This window comes from Anarrhichthys ocellatus, unplaced genomic scaffold (assembly GCF_004355925.1).
Source record: "Anarrhichthys ocellatus isolate YVR2014 unplaced genomic scaffold, GSC_Weel_1.0 scaffold1, whole genome shotgun sequence".
NCBI classification, from domain to species: Eukaryota; Metazoa; Chordata; class Actinopteri; order Perciformes; family Anarhichadidae; genus Anarrhichthys; species Anarrhichthys ocellatus.
In genome coordinates this window covers 11,309,149-11,321,648 of record NW_022280031.1, presented here as the reverse complement: position 1 = coordinate 11,321,648, position 12,500 = coordinate 11,309,149, and the positions used below count along the sequence as shown (strand labels likewise).

General features: G+C 43.3%; 2 protein-coding genes across 2 annotated transcripts in view; one reads left to right on the top strand and one right to left on the bottom strand.

Moving 5' to 3' along the window:
• The window catches only part of LOC116388014 (protein unc-119 homolog B-like), a 5,909-nt gene extending 256 nt beyond the window's left edge, over window positions 1-5,653 (bottom strand). The window contains exons 1-5 of the mRNA XM_031855568.1: window positions 5,210-5,653; window positions 4,138-4,251; window positions 3,777-3,876; window positions 3,399-3,571; window positions 1-2,067 (exon numbers count right to left, since the gene is read on the bottom strand). The exon at window positions 1-2,067 is cut by the window's left edge and continues 256 nt beyond it. Of these exons, the coding sequence (XP_031711428.1) occupies window positions 1,955-2,067; window positions 3,399-3,571; window positions 3,777-3,876; window positions 4,138-4,251; window positions 5,210-5,444 (735 nt within the window). The 5' untranslated portion in view covers window positions 5,445-5,653 and the 3' untranslated portion in view covers window positions 1-1,954. The remainder of the gene's footprint in view (window positions 2,068-3,398; window positions 3,572-3,776; window positions 3,877-4,137; window positions 4,252-5,209) is intronic.
• A 1,446-nt stretch (window positions 5,654-7,099) lies between these two features.
• LOC116384363 (trichohyalin-like) overlaps window positions 7,100-12,500 on the top strand; it is a 17,847-nt gene continuing 12,446 nt past the window's right edge. Inside the window, 3 exon segments of the mRNA XM_031848941.1 lie at window positions 7,100-7,302; window positions 9,729-10,760; window positions 11,836-12,469. Of these exon segments, the coding sequence (XP_031704801.1) occupies window positions 9,739-10,760; window positions 11,836-12,469 (1,656 nt within the window). The 5' untranslated portion in view covers window positions 7,100-7,302; window positions 9,729-9,738.

The window sequence follows — 12,500 nt, the reverse complement described above, 5'->3', positions numbered from 1 at the left end:
AGGCGAGGGAGAAAAGACCATGAGATTTTGGGCATTGGAGCTGGAAACTGAGAGAAGCTGAGAGAGATCAAGCGATGAACACAGAGATAGGAAGAAACAGCCTGAGAAAGAATAAACAGAGAGCAGCTCAGATTTTGGTTTAAATCCCACAAGACTCCAAAAATGGAGGATCAAAGTGTAGCAATCCCGAACAAATTTCAGAATGCATTGCGTGCTATTCAAGATCATCACATGTGGCCTGTAGACAGAGTCATTATGTGGAATTAAAATGATATTATCAGTGCTATGTCCCCTCTGCAGTGAAACCACAGCCATAGAGGAATATAAAGGGATTAGATCATGACCCCATCTAAAGTTTTGAGCAGATACAAATGTCGACATGTCCCCATGTAATAATGAAAGCTACTGCTGTGATCTTTTCCACAATCCAACATGAAACTAAACTGAAAGCAGTGGGCTAATTCATGACTTAGTTATAACATAACTCCTCCTAGTGGCCAATTGTGGGACTTCTAAAACTGCCAAAAAAACAGCTCAACTTCCTGCAACCTTTCTCATCCCCAGAAAGAAACACACATCAAACATCCTGTATCTGAAAATGTACATTTATTTTTCTTGAATCACTTTTTTTACAAACTATATATATATATATATATTTGTACAAACACCACCTTTAACCCTGAACACCAAAGTTTACAAAGTACAAAGAGGAAGTGCACTATTTACTGGAGCTAGAAAGACCACTCAATTTCCAGACGTATTCCAACTTGGGGGGGGGGGGGAAAGAATATGTGATGTGACTTTAAGGATGCCCAACCTTTAGACCTTTCTTTTTTTCACAGTATATCTGGTATTCAGTATTCCACTTCTTCTTTTTTGTTTATAACACCACACATGCATCGTGATATAACTCCATAACTCTGGCGCATTTGCAGAAATGTTTTTATTAATGTGCACTGTCCCGTTCAAATAAACCAATAAATAAATAAATAAATATCAGAACTTATGAGTATTTTTTACTTGAAAATTCCTTTTTGACTGTTCTTAATAATGTGCAATAATAATCGTCTTTTGTTTGGTTGCAGTCAGAGGTTACAATTGAATTGCAGCTAAAAGTTACCTGATTCATGTTGCTATCAATCAGAGAGAAGCAATGATCTCAGAGACCGTTAATCAACATTTTATATTGTTGATGTGTCTGTTTTTGTGTGTGTGTGTGTGTGTGTGTGTGTGTGTGTGTGTGAAAACGAGAGAGGAGAGGGAGTTGGGGAGGGGAATCGTAGGAGTGACCATGTGTGCTTGACAGGAGTGTTTGTGTGGATGCTTTCGTCCTTTCTCCCCCGATATTGTCTGGAGTGGATTGTGGAGGCGGTAGCTCTGAGAACAGCTGCTTCTGACAAACACTGCGTAAACACTATGTGTGTCACTTGAGGATTGAGTGTGTGTTTGTGCGTGTGTGTGTGTGTGTGTGTGTGAGCGTGTGTGTGTGTTGAGGCAGTGTTAGGACACTTTTAAAACTGCTAACAGGGGACCGAACTATCTATCTAATAACCATTTGGTCCGTTTGAGACGTCACATGAGTGATGAGTCCTCTTCTGGTTTAAAACAGAACTGTTCATAATTAAAAACAGATACATTAACCTTCTTCAAACAGAGGCTTCCTGCTTGTATGTCGGAGCAGAGACTGATAGTGACCTCCTGGAATATCAGAAACAGTCCCTGAAAATGATCCCAGTAAATGTCAATTCATCTTTACAAATATAAGAGGCAAATCAACCGTGTCTGTAGCTGCTTGTGCATGTATGAGTGAATGAACGATGTGTGTGTGTGTGTAGAGCCATGTGCATGCATGTGTGTATGTAATATGTACGTGAGTCTATAAATGTGAATACATGTGTGTGCATTCACAAGTTTATGTGTGTATGTGTGTTTCCTTCATGCTAGCAGGCAGACATCACTGTCCTCCGTTATACGCGTAGTCTGCCTTGTTGTGCATGACGAGTCTGTTCTCAACGAAATAGAAGCTGTCTGACCGGGTCTCATAAGGACACTCCACCATCTGACGGACTGAAAAACAGACAACACATGCATGAAGGGTTTGTTCCATATCCAAGCAATTAGAACCGATTGTATAAAAAATGTGAAATGATATAATATTATATATAATAAAATATAATATAATATCATTGATTGTTTTATTATTCAAATATCCAAATGCTTTGCTTTGCTTCACATTGGGGCACTGGTGTCCCTCCATAACAACAATAATATCACAACAGCTAATTAGGAAAATGATGTATCAGAAAATATTAATGGCATCATAGTTGTTGTCACATAACACAAGTGTATTATTTGAGCTTTTTTATGTGAAAGCATTAAAGGACAGTTTCAGATTTATGCAGGTCTGTGTTAATACAACACTAACATGCACATAATGCACATTGAAAGATGAATTGGCCACTGCAAAGTAACTACACTATAAAACACACAGAGGACAGAAATAGAGGACAAATCCACAGTCCTTGCTCTGTGCAGCCTGAGCCAATGTGAGGCTTCAGCGGTCTAAGCTTGCCAAATCAAGAGGGTATCCTCCGGAGTCAGATATTTTAGGATGAAGTTCCCTCTGTGTGGCTCCCCCAGGCAGCGTTTCCTTGCTGACCTGCAGCAGAGGGATATTACTTGGTGCTTGCATGTAGGTTTGATGCTGGAACTCAACCCTGGCAATATACTTTGATGGACCACAGAGAACAATACACCCACTTGATTTGCTAAGATCAGACTGCTGAAGTCTCACCGTATAGCTTTAGAATGCATTCTTTTAAGGCCAGCATGTAATGGAAATACGTTGGAGGCGACCAAGAGCTCTTTCAATGTACAATGTAGGTACTGTATTAAGATGGACCACTTTTTCTCATTAATATGAAACTCAGAATCTAATCAGATCATCTACTCTAGAGTGGGAGCTTAGTGTGGAAGAGTTTTTGTGTTCACAAGAATGTGTCTACACATGAACATGAAGCATAAATACTGTGCATTAGGTTGAACAGAATTGTCCCATGGTAAGCGAAAGAGATTGAAGATTGGGTGCCAATCCCCTACAGCCTCTTCAAAATGATGAGCTCAATTATTAACTAAGCTTTACTTTTGTTAGAGTGCGGCATTGTGACACATAGCTAGTAGGGAGTCACGAATCTCCTTAATGGAAATATCATAAATAAAAAAGGCTGATCTGTTCTTTTGGTGTTTGCATGGTACACAGAATATATTAAAATAATTTCTGTCTTCTCTTAGATATTCAACATTTGGATAAGGTGACCTTCCGAACTACAATATTCTTGTTTTAACACAACAGTTTTTAACTAATAATGTTGTCTATGAGTTAGGAAAAGACGACTCACCCAGGCTCTCCGACAGCTGAGGGAACTCGTAGATGTGCTCACAGGTGTTACGGCTGTTTGGGATACAGAACCCAAAGTCAAAGTCAAAGCTCTTCAGCAGGTGTTCGCGGAAGTAGTGCCTCTCGATCATGCGGAAGTTGTTCAAAGGCCGGTTCCCGACTGTGAATTCCACCCTGATTGAACAATACAGAGAGAAGGGAGACTGGGACGTTCCAACAAAAGGTCTGTTCTTCTGTAATTATTATGTTATTAAAGTCAAACTGCACCGCTTTAAATGAGTGTCTGTAGCTCTAGTGTGCAACTGTTTCCATTGTTTGGGGATGGAACAGGTGAGTGTGTTTTTCTTAGGTGTGTGCTGGTGATGTGTGAGTCACTCACGTAGCTCCCACGGTCCTCAGCCTCAGGAAGGCCGGGGTGAACTGGTAGCGTACAAATCGACCTGCGCTGGAATCGGCCTCTCTGTTCTCCTCGTCGTCCTCTGAGACCCACAACATAGGACGGAGACATTTGAAATAAGTCACACCGGGGACTACTTTTGATCAAAAGGACCATGGATGTTTCTGAACCTGAAGGGATATCGGCATAAACGCATTCATTTTAAGATGAAAACAAGAAGAGTGGTCAGCAGGGTCATTTTTTTAAGTGCTCAGGAACCAAATACTTCCCAGTCAACAGCTCCATTAATAAACAAAAAAACACTAACATGAAACAGTACAAGGACGAGGCTGATGCACATTACCTGTATTTGGGGGTTTGGCAATCTCAAACAGGACAGTGCCTGTCTCCAGGTCCCTGATCTTAAAGCGCACAAAATCGATGTTATAAATATTGTCCTCGGGTTTACAGAGGTACCCTGCAACAATGATAGACAGCATTCGGGAGTTTAAAAAAAACATAGAAATGATTTACAAGCCATCGTAGTTCATGTGTGTACACCCTTAAGGCACAAACAGGATGCTTTGACATGCACAAAGATAACATGCAAAACACTGTGCTTGACTTTGTTAACACTCAGGTGGCATGGTCTTGCTTGAAAGTAGACACACGCAACATTGCACACGTACAGATAACCATGCGCCCTGACCATAAAATAAGATATGGCACCGCTTTTATGATTGCTATGGAGCTACTGTGGCATTACAGAGATATGCAGGAAAATAAGCGCGTTTGTGTGAAACCAACAGGAATATACTGAATTATGTGTTCTGAAAAGGTTTTGTTTGGTGAAAAACATTGATTAAGAATTCACACTTTAATTGAACCTCTACAGTGTCCTTACATTGCAAAAATCATATGTTGCCTCAACAGCTGTAAATATAGGCTGTACAACATTAATGAGGATCTACCAAGTTGTTATTATCTTTGGTGTCAAATTCAGGCCCTGCAGAGGTTCATCCTGATCTGTGATGTCACTGTAGTCCTCTGTGAGGTCATCTGTAGTCCATTTGACATTTTTAAAGAATTTGATGTCATAGTCTTAGTACAATTAAAGTTCAAGTGTCCATTGAGCTGCTTGAAAAATAGAAACACTGTTCTTTCCATTATTGACGATTGTCTAATGAAGTCTAATAATTGTTTATGATGTCAGTTATGTATTTTCTCAGGTAATTACATAACAGTTTTTAAGTCTCCAGTGCTCAACAGGACGTCATTTGCTCCAGTTTTATGTAATGTGTAGATTTGTTATATTCTGTGTGGGTGACATTAGGTTCAGATAGTACTTGATTCAGCACAGGACGCACATTAAGCATCATGTGTCCATGTTAAAGCCACAACCAGGGACAGGACGTAAGAGAGAGGGAGACTCAAACCTCGCGCGGCCACCCGCAGTCCTAACACGTCCTCCGGCGTGATGTGTCCACTCTGTGTCCGCAGGTCTTCCTCCGTGACGGGCCTGCTGTCCATCTGGCTCCTACGGGACTTGAGCCTCTTCAGAACCCCTCCGCCGGGCTTGCGGTCCCACGGAGGAGCCGCAGTGCTGTGCCCGCCGCCGCCGGGGACATTTTCAGCAACAGGCGCGTCGCTGCGGGCTTTGGCTCCGCTCATCGTCGACTCTCTTCGGCTTCGCTCCCTCTGTGTGTGTGTGTGTGTGTGTGTGTGTGTGTGAGACGTGTGTGTCTCCGCGGTCTCCTCCACCGATAGACGCAGGATGAATAAGATGGCGTCGTAGAGCGTTTAGATGTCGGATGTCGAGAAAGCTGTCGGTGAACGGTCAAGCTCTTGTTTTTGTAAGCACATGCTGTACAGTTGCCATGACAACTCGTCCGGTTAAAGCCACAGGAGGGTGTGAAGTGGTTCCTCGAAACGTCCACCAGGGGGCGCTGGACCGCTCTCCAAGCCTACCTGAAGGTCCTTATTTACTATCAGGCCTACTAGTAATAACACCAATGCTACCACTAAGAATAGTACTAACTCCAATAATTATAATAAGGATATCCTCGAGTGTCAAATATGTTAAACCCACAAGTGATAATATACTATTATATTGCTTGATTATTACTGTACAATAAATCACCTTGGGCCAAATCAATCACAAAACTATAACACTGTTACTCTGTTGTTTGGTTAAATCTTTGCACTACTGTTTAGTTAGTTGATTTTGTATTCTTCTATTTCATTGTATGTATTGTGCATTTTACATTTGCATTTTATATTTAACATTTTTCCTCTGTTATTTTATTTAACTGTACCATAATTGCTGCTGTAGCGAAAAAATGTCCCCTTGCAGGATTAATAAAGTAACTATCTATCCATCTATTTTTCTATCTGTCTTATTAACACTGATACACTGACATGTAAGCAGGATATTTAATAGTGTAGTTGGTTGAGGTGGAGCTCTGTGGTACATAAATGCAAGTTTACCCTATTGTATATGTATTATGATTAAAGACAATTCTAGACAGGCCAACACACACACACACACAGGGGGAAATCTAGGAAGTATTATGGCATCGATCACGTGACTTGTGTGTGACGTTTCGTGTCCTAATGCACAGGCAACGCAAATTTAACACAGTAAAGGCCCAGGTGTCATGCAAATGAAGGTTAGGCCTCGTGTGTGACAGGTGATGCGCACCTCCTGCTGTTAGGATGCCTCCAGGTAGCCTCAACAGTCAGCGCTCTCCACAAAGCGCTGATATTCATTCGTCCAAGTCCTTTCAACTTTGCTGTAAAGTAGCTTTTCTTCTCAGTCAGGAGAACCTGTTCATCAAGTCCACTGAACAGTGTACTTATTTCAAGCTACAATGAATTCAGACAGCACTTCCGGTCCGAATTATCAAAATAAAAGCGCATATCGTAAACATATTTACGGTTCTGCTTTCATTTTTAAATCATGGTGAGTCATGTCACCTTTGTACCTAAGAATTACAGAAAGGCCTATCTTTTCAATCTTATATTTGTTGATATTGTATGAATTTCATGAGAATTTACAGATTGGATTTTAAGCCAGAAAATAAACATTTCCTCTTGGGGGCTCGTTCTATGGTCCCCTAATAAAACAATTCAGTTTACTGAATTCAGTTAATTGAAACGCTGCACAGAGCTGACTCCGTGGGACACAATGGAGACAGCGTCCTCTCAACAACGGTCTTGTTAAATGATATCGTGCTTTTATTTTTTGAAGTAACGCCACTTCCGGTCTAACCGCGTCTCTCTGTGTGTAACTTGACACCCGAGTAGCGTCCAAGTGGGCAAGAGGGAGTGTCTGCTGGGTGCAGGAGCAGCCTGACGTCCTCTGAGTGAGAATGACTTTTAAAAAAAACAACAGTCTGACAACAGCTCAGCAGGCGAGACGACCGCGGAAAACTGAGAAGCATTTTTATTTTGTAACTTCTCCTCGCTTCCTTCTTTCCTTCCTTCCTTCCATCCTTCCTCCACCTGTATGACTGCGTGAAGACAAAAGGTAAATAAACTGTTAAATGTTAAATAGCTCAACCGGTGGAAAAGTTCAGTTAACAGCAGGTGCACAATCTTTATGGGTATTTGTAACGTAAATATTTGGGGTAACGTTATGTCCTGACGGTGAGTATCCTCATGTGACGTTGACACAAGACTTGACAGCCAAGATTGAATTAAACGTAAAAGTTGCATTCAGATATATCTCCGTTCCCTTTGTCCAGTTTCAGTGGACACACCGCTGGTTCAACAACTGTGAGTTCACTGTTGACGCGTTTATTAGTAACTTATTAACAACCGAAGCATACGCGTTGTAATTACATGCAGCTCGTGCGCCACAAGGCATTACATTGACATGTTTTCCTCTCTGAGGACCAGACTTTATATCCCAATTTACTTGATTAGCTTCTCGCAGCATCGCTCAAAGAAGTAAATAAAGCTGTGGACTGCGAAACGATAAAGAGGAGCCAGTGAAACGTCAGCCTTGGCAGGGCAACAGACACCCAAAGGCAAACAGAGATAAAGAAACCAGAATCTAAGTGCTGCTGCACAACGATTTCCACTGACTCCCTGAATGTGGCCTGAATACGCAGCAGAAAATCATCAATCAGCTGCAGCTTTATTTGCCAGACAGTGTTTGTTTCTTAGGAATCCAGCTGTAAAAAAAAAGGGGGAAAAAAGAGGAAAGCAGAAACAAACAGGACACAGTGTAACAGATTCCAATCTGATCCTTTTAACAGACTTATCATGCAGCAAAAAGATCATGATAACAAACATACAACATGCACAAATACACCTTATACATTTGATCCAAAGGCGAGAGGGACACATTTTGCTGACAAAACTCTTGAGAGTTGCAAAGTATTAAAACTGTTGGGCGTGGAGTTACCGGTTTGTGCAAAAGTAATACAGGTCAAACCAGATGACACACAATGCCTTTGGTATTCTGCATAACAAAATTGGAAACACTACTGTTATCTTTTCTTTTCACACGGTGTGTGTATGTGTGAACTCTCTTTTTCGCTCATGTGACGGTATACTGAGAAGCTTCTTCATTAGTCAGTGGTTACAGTTCAAGTGGAGATCTTGTGGGATCGTGTTCTTCAGACCGTATTGATCATGTCTGATGATGACTTATCGGGCCTTGAGTCAGTCTCTGACAACATGGCTCCCACCCGCCTGTTTGAAATCTTCTCATGTTAAGTGGGGTTTAAAAGTGACAAATTCACAGCCTATAAATTTACATTATCAACTTGTGTTGAAGAGATCTGAGTAGTAGTCATCACATGACGACAGCTTGCTTACTTTCTTTTTGCACTCTTTGAAGTCATGAAGTTATCAAAGATCCACAACAGGAGGACCCTTTGTTAGTCACTTGCGACACAACAGTTCGACAGGTCTGGTCTTTGGCATGAGGAAGAAACTGACCAAAGAAATGCTTTACTGCGGTCGGAAGCAGTTTTGTTGTTGCTGAGGAGGAAATAAAAGAAGATCCAGGCAGGAAGACTTTTCATAGTTTCTGGTGTTTTGTTCAGTGTGATTGGTAAGTGTCTGTGGAGGTAGAGGGAGTGAGCCTTCCTTTCAACTGTGCCGACGGTGTTTGGTGACATTTTAAGACGTAAGTTAAAGAAACTTTTGCAAGTGCAATCAAGCAAGATGTTTGTTTTAAGGTTAATGGCACTTATTGTGGTTGGCTGTTGGCCAGCGTTATACTTTTCATTTCAGATTCACCTATTTGTGTGATCAGAAGCATGCAGCAGATCAGTCTTTTCATGTCCACACATGAGACTTTTAATCTCACTTCTTTGTTGTAATATTCTGTTCTTCATTGGTGCGTGTAGGATTCACACTGCAGAGTGGATAGTGTGTTGTTCAGTTTCCTTGTAGAGGGGAGAGGTTTCCTATAGTCTCTTCCATAGTGTCTCCCAGTTTCTGCCAAAGAATCATGGAGCGAAGAATGCAAATGTAGAACTGTTTGTGTCTTCTCTTCCTGTGTGTCTCCATACTTACTGTACTTTGTCTGGCCATCAGCAGCAGTGTGGTAAATGAGTAACGCAGCTTGTAATATCAAGACTGTGGTCAGATTTAGTTTATGAGTCTAGATAAGAGTGCAAACTAGGCCACCTCAAAGTCTGAATAGTTAGATATCCAACCTACAATACGAGCTCAGAATAAAGAGTATCCTTGTTTTGTCTCAGGTTTTGAGGTATTTTCTTGCATCTATTCCAATGAATTTAGTTTGTGTTGCAGCGTTGAAAGTGACGTTCAAACGATTCCATAGCACGTCCTCACTGGTTTGCTCTCGACAGACCGGACTCATTCAGTCTTCTTTGTAAAAAACATGGCCGTGTGTGGGCTGAAAGCGACAATGTTTTTTCAATGTAAATATGCAACTCGCTGTATGTAAACACTTCCTCTCCTCCCCTCTTTCAGCGACTCAGTCATGGAGAGCTCCGTCGAGGTGTCCCAGACTGGCGGCACCTCTGTCCCCAAGCCAGCTCTGGCCCCCAAACCTCGGCTCACCCCCAAGCCCTTCTCCCTGCAGAAGAACACCAGCATTCGCTCCATCAACGCCCCAAAGACGGCTCGTGTAACCTCAAAGACGACAACACAGCAGACAGAAATATCTAAAGCCGCGAGCGTCCCCAAAACGACCGTGACCACCCCGGCTCGGAAACCCCCTCAACAAACCACCACCTCGGATTCCAAACCCAGCCCTGTAGGTGGGCTCACCAAAGATCTGCCAAAAACAACCAGGGAAAACAAAGCAAGCCCACATGGAGAGGATACTCCGGATTCTGGTGTAGGAAAATCTGATCCAGTCACACAAACCGCTCCACCCAAAGAGACACCCGAGTCCGAGCCAACCCGGAGAGATGATGTCACCCAAGCAAACCACAAAGCATCCGCCGACGTTGTAAACTCAGCAGAGACAGACAGAAAAAAGAAAGAAGACGAGGCTCAGGCTTCCGTCATCCAAAGTCTCGAAGAAGCAGCAAGCGACGTTTCTTCTGCGGACAGCCGAGCGAATCGACGGGGCAGCAGCAGGAAGCGCCTGTCCATGGAGCTCACCTCGAGGTTTGAGTCGGCCAGCCTGTCTCTGCCCCCCCAGCCCACTGCCACCATCTCCACAACCGGCAACACGGAGGACGCAAACAAACCAGAGCCCTCGGATCCGGAGCCGAGCCTCACGACGTCCGAGCCGCCAAACAGAGAGGGTGACGACGGAGCACCGAAGGAGGACTACAGCGGAGGAGGCAGCATAAAACGCAGGATCAGTCTCCTGTTTGACTCGTCGTCAAGGCCGGAGGCCATGACGAAGAGAGACGAGCCGGAAGTTGTAAACGGTACGGAAGGTGTGAAGGGTGTGAAGGAGAGAATCAAGAAGTGGGCCGCGGAAAAGAACCCCGAGGGTCCGAAAACTGAGAAGCAGCCTCGGGTTGTGCCCCGAAATCGCTCTAAGAGGTGAGTGAGCCATTCCTTTCGTCTGTGCTGATTTGTGTTTGGTGACATTTTAAGACACAAGTGAAAGAACATGTTTCTCTTGCAAGTGCAATCAAGCACGTTTATTTTAAGGTTAACGGCACTTATTGTGGTTGGCTGTTGGCCAGGGTTATAATTTTCATTTCAGATTCATCTTTTGTGATCACTTCTTGTTCTAATTTATGTTTCTGCTCAGGAATTTCTTTTTGTAAAATTGGCTCTTTATTGGTGCGTGTAGGACTCACACTGCAGAGTGGATATAGTTCTTATATTGGTTTCCAGTTTCTGCCAAAAAAATCATGGAGAGAAGAGTGCAGGTCTGGAACTGTTTGTGTCACCAGCTTTGTCTTCTCTTCCTTTGTGTCTCCATACTTACTGTACTTTATCTGGCCATCAGCAGCAGTGTGGTAAATGAGTAACGCAGTGTGTAATATCAAGACTGTGGTCAGATGTATGTCCTTAATCTAGATGAGAGTGCAAACCAGGCCAGAAGATTAGATGTCCAACCTACAATACGAGTACACAATATAGAGTTTTTTACAGTTCTCCCAGTTTCTCACTTACCCTCCAGTATCTCGCCGCTCTATTCCAACACCAGTACAATAGATGTGAATAGAGTTTAGTTTGTGTTGCAGCATTGAAAATGACGTTCAAAGGATTCGACAGCAACATGTCCTCACTGGTTTGAGGAGAGATTTCACTGTCAACAGTTGGAACGCCTTTACCACAAAGAAATAGTTTTCTATGAAAACTGTCAACAGTGTGTTTGACTAATAATCTGAATGGCTAGATACAAAAGGAGGCAAGTGAAAGATTTCTTTAACTTTGGACAGAAGCTAGCTGTTTCCCCAGTTTCCAGTCTTTATGCTAAGCTATGCTAACCAACTGCTGGCTGTGGCTTTGTATTGAGCACGCAGTCTTGAGAGAGGTATCAAAGAGTATGTCAAAATGAGCTTGGATGTATTGAAAAGACAGGTCTGAGCTCTGCCATCGATCTGTGGACGATTCCTTTGAATCAGGATCATGGAACCTTGAACCGCTGTTCTGTCTTCCACAGCTTTGAGCCAGCGACTGCTCCAATAGCAGAGAAGACCCCCAAAATACCGCCCGCTGAGCCTCCTGTAACGGGGACGTTGTCCAGTCAGGAAGTGGATCTTTCTTCAAAGGCTGAACAACCCACAGAGACCTCAACGGAGACGTCTAAAGACGCTCCCACTGAATTCAAGTCGTCGGACAGCTCCAGAGCAGAGCATATGCTAAACAGATCAGCGGAGGGTGATGTCCAGCTACGCAGTCGCAGCTCGTCTAAAACCCACAGTGCCACCGATGAGGGAGACTCGGATGAGAGGGAAAGTGCTCGACATGCTCCAAAGAGGGACAACGTCAAACGCCGCTCTGTTCGCTTCGGTGTCGTGGAGAGAGACGACGGTGGGCCGCTCGTGATCCTGGGCTCACCCACCGATTCCGAAGAAGAGGCTTCTGAGGGTGAAGCTGAGAAGGAGATCCCTGTTTCAGTGCCTGCCTACACACGAGTAGGAGGTCTTCAGAGGAAGGATGATGATGATGATGAGGAGCGACTGAAACATTTGGAATTTGAAAGAAGACGGAGAGCAGAGGACCACGAACAGGCATCACTCAAGCTGGAAGAGGAGCGGCAACGAAAGGCAGAAGAAGAAAGGGAGAGAGAGAGGGCAAGGCAGAAGGAAGAGGAGGAAAGGAAGA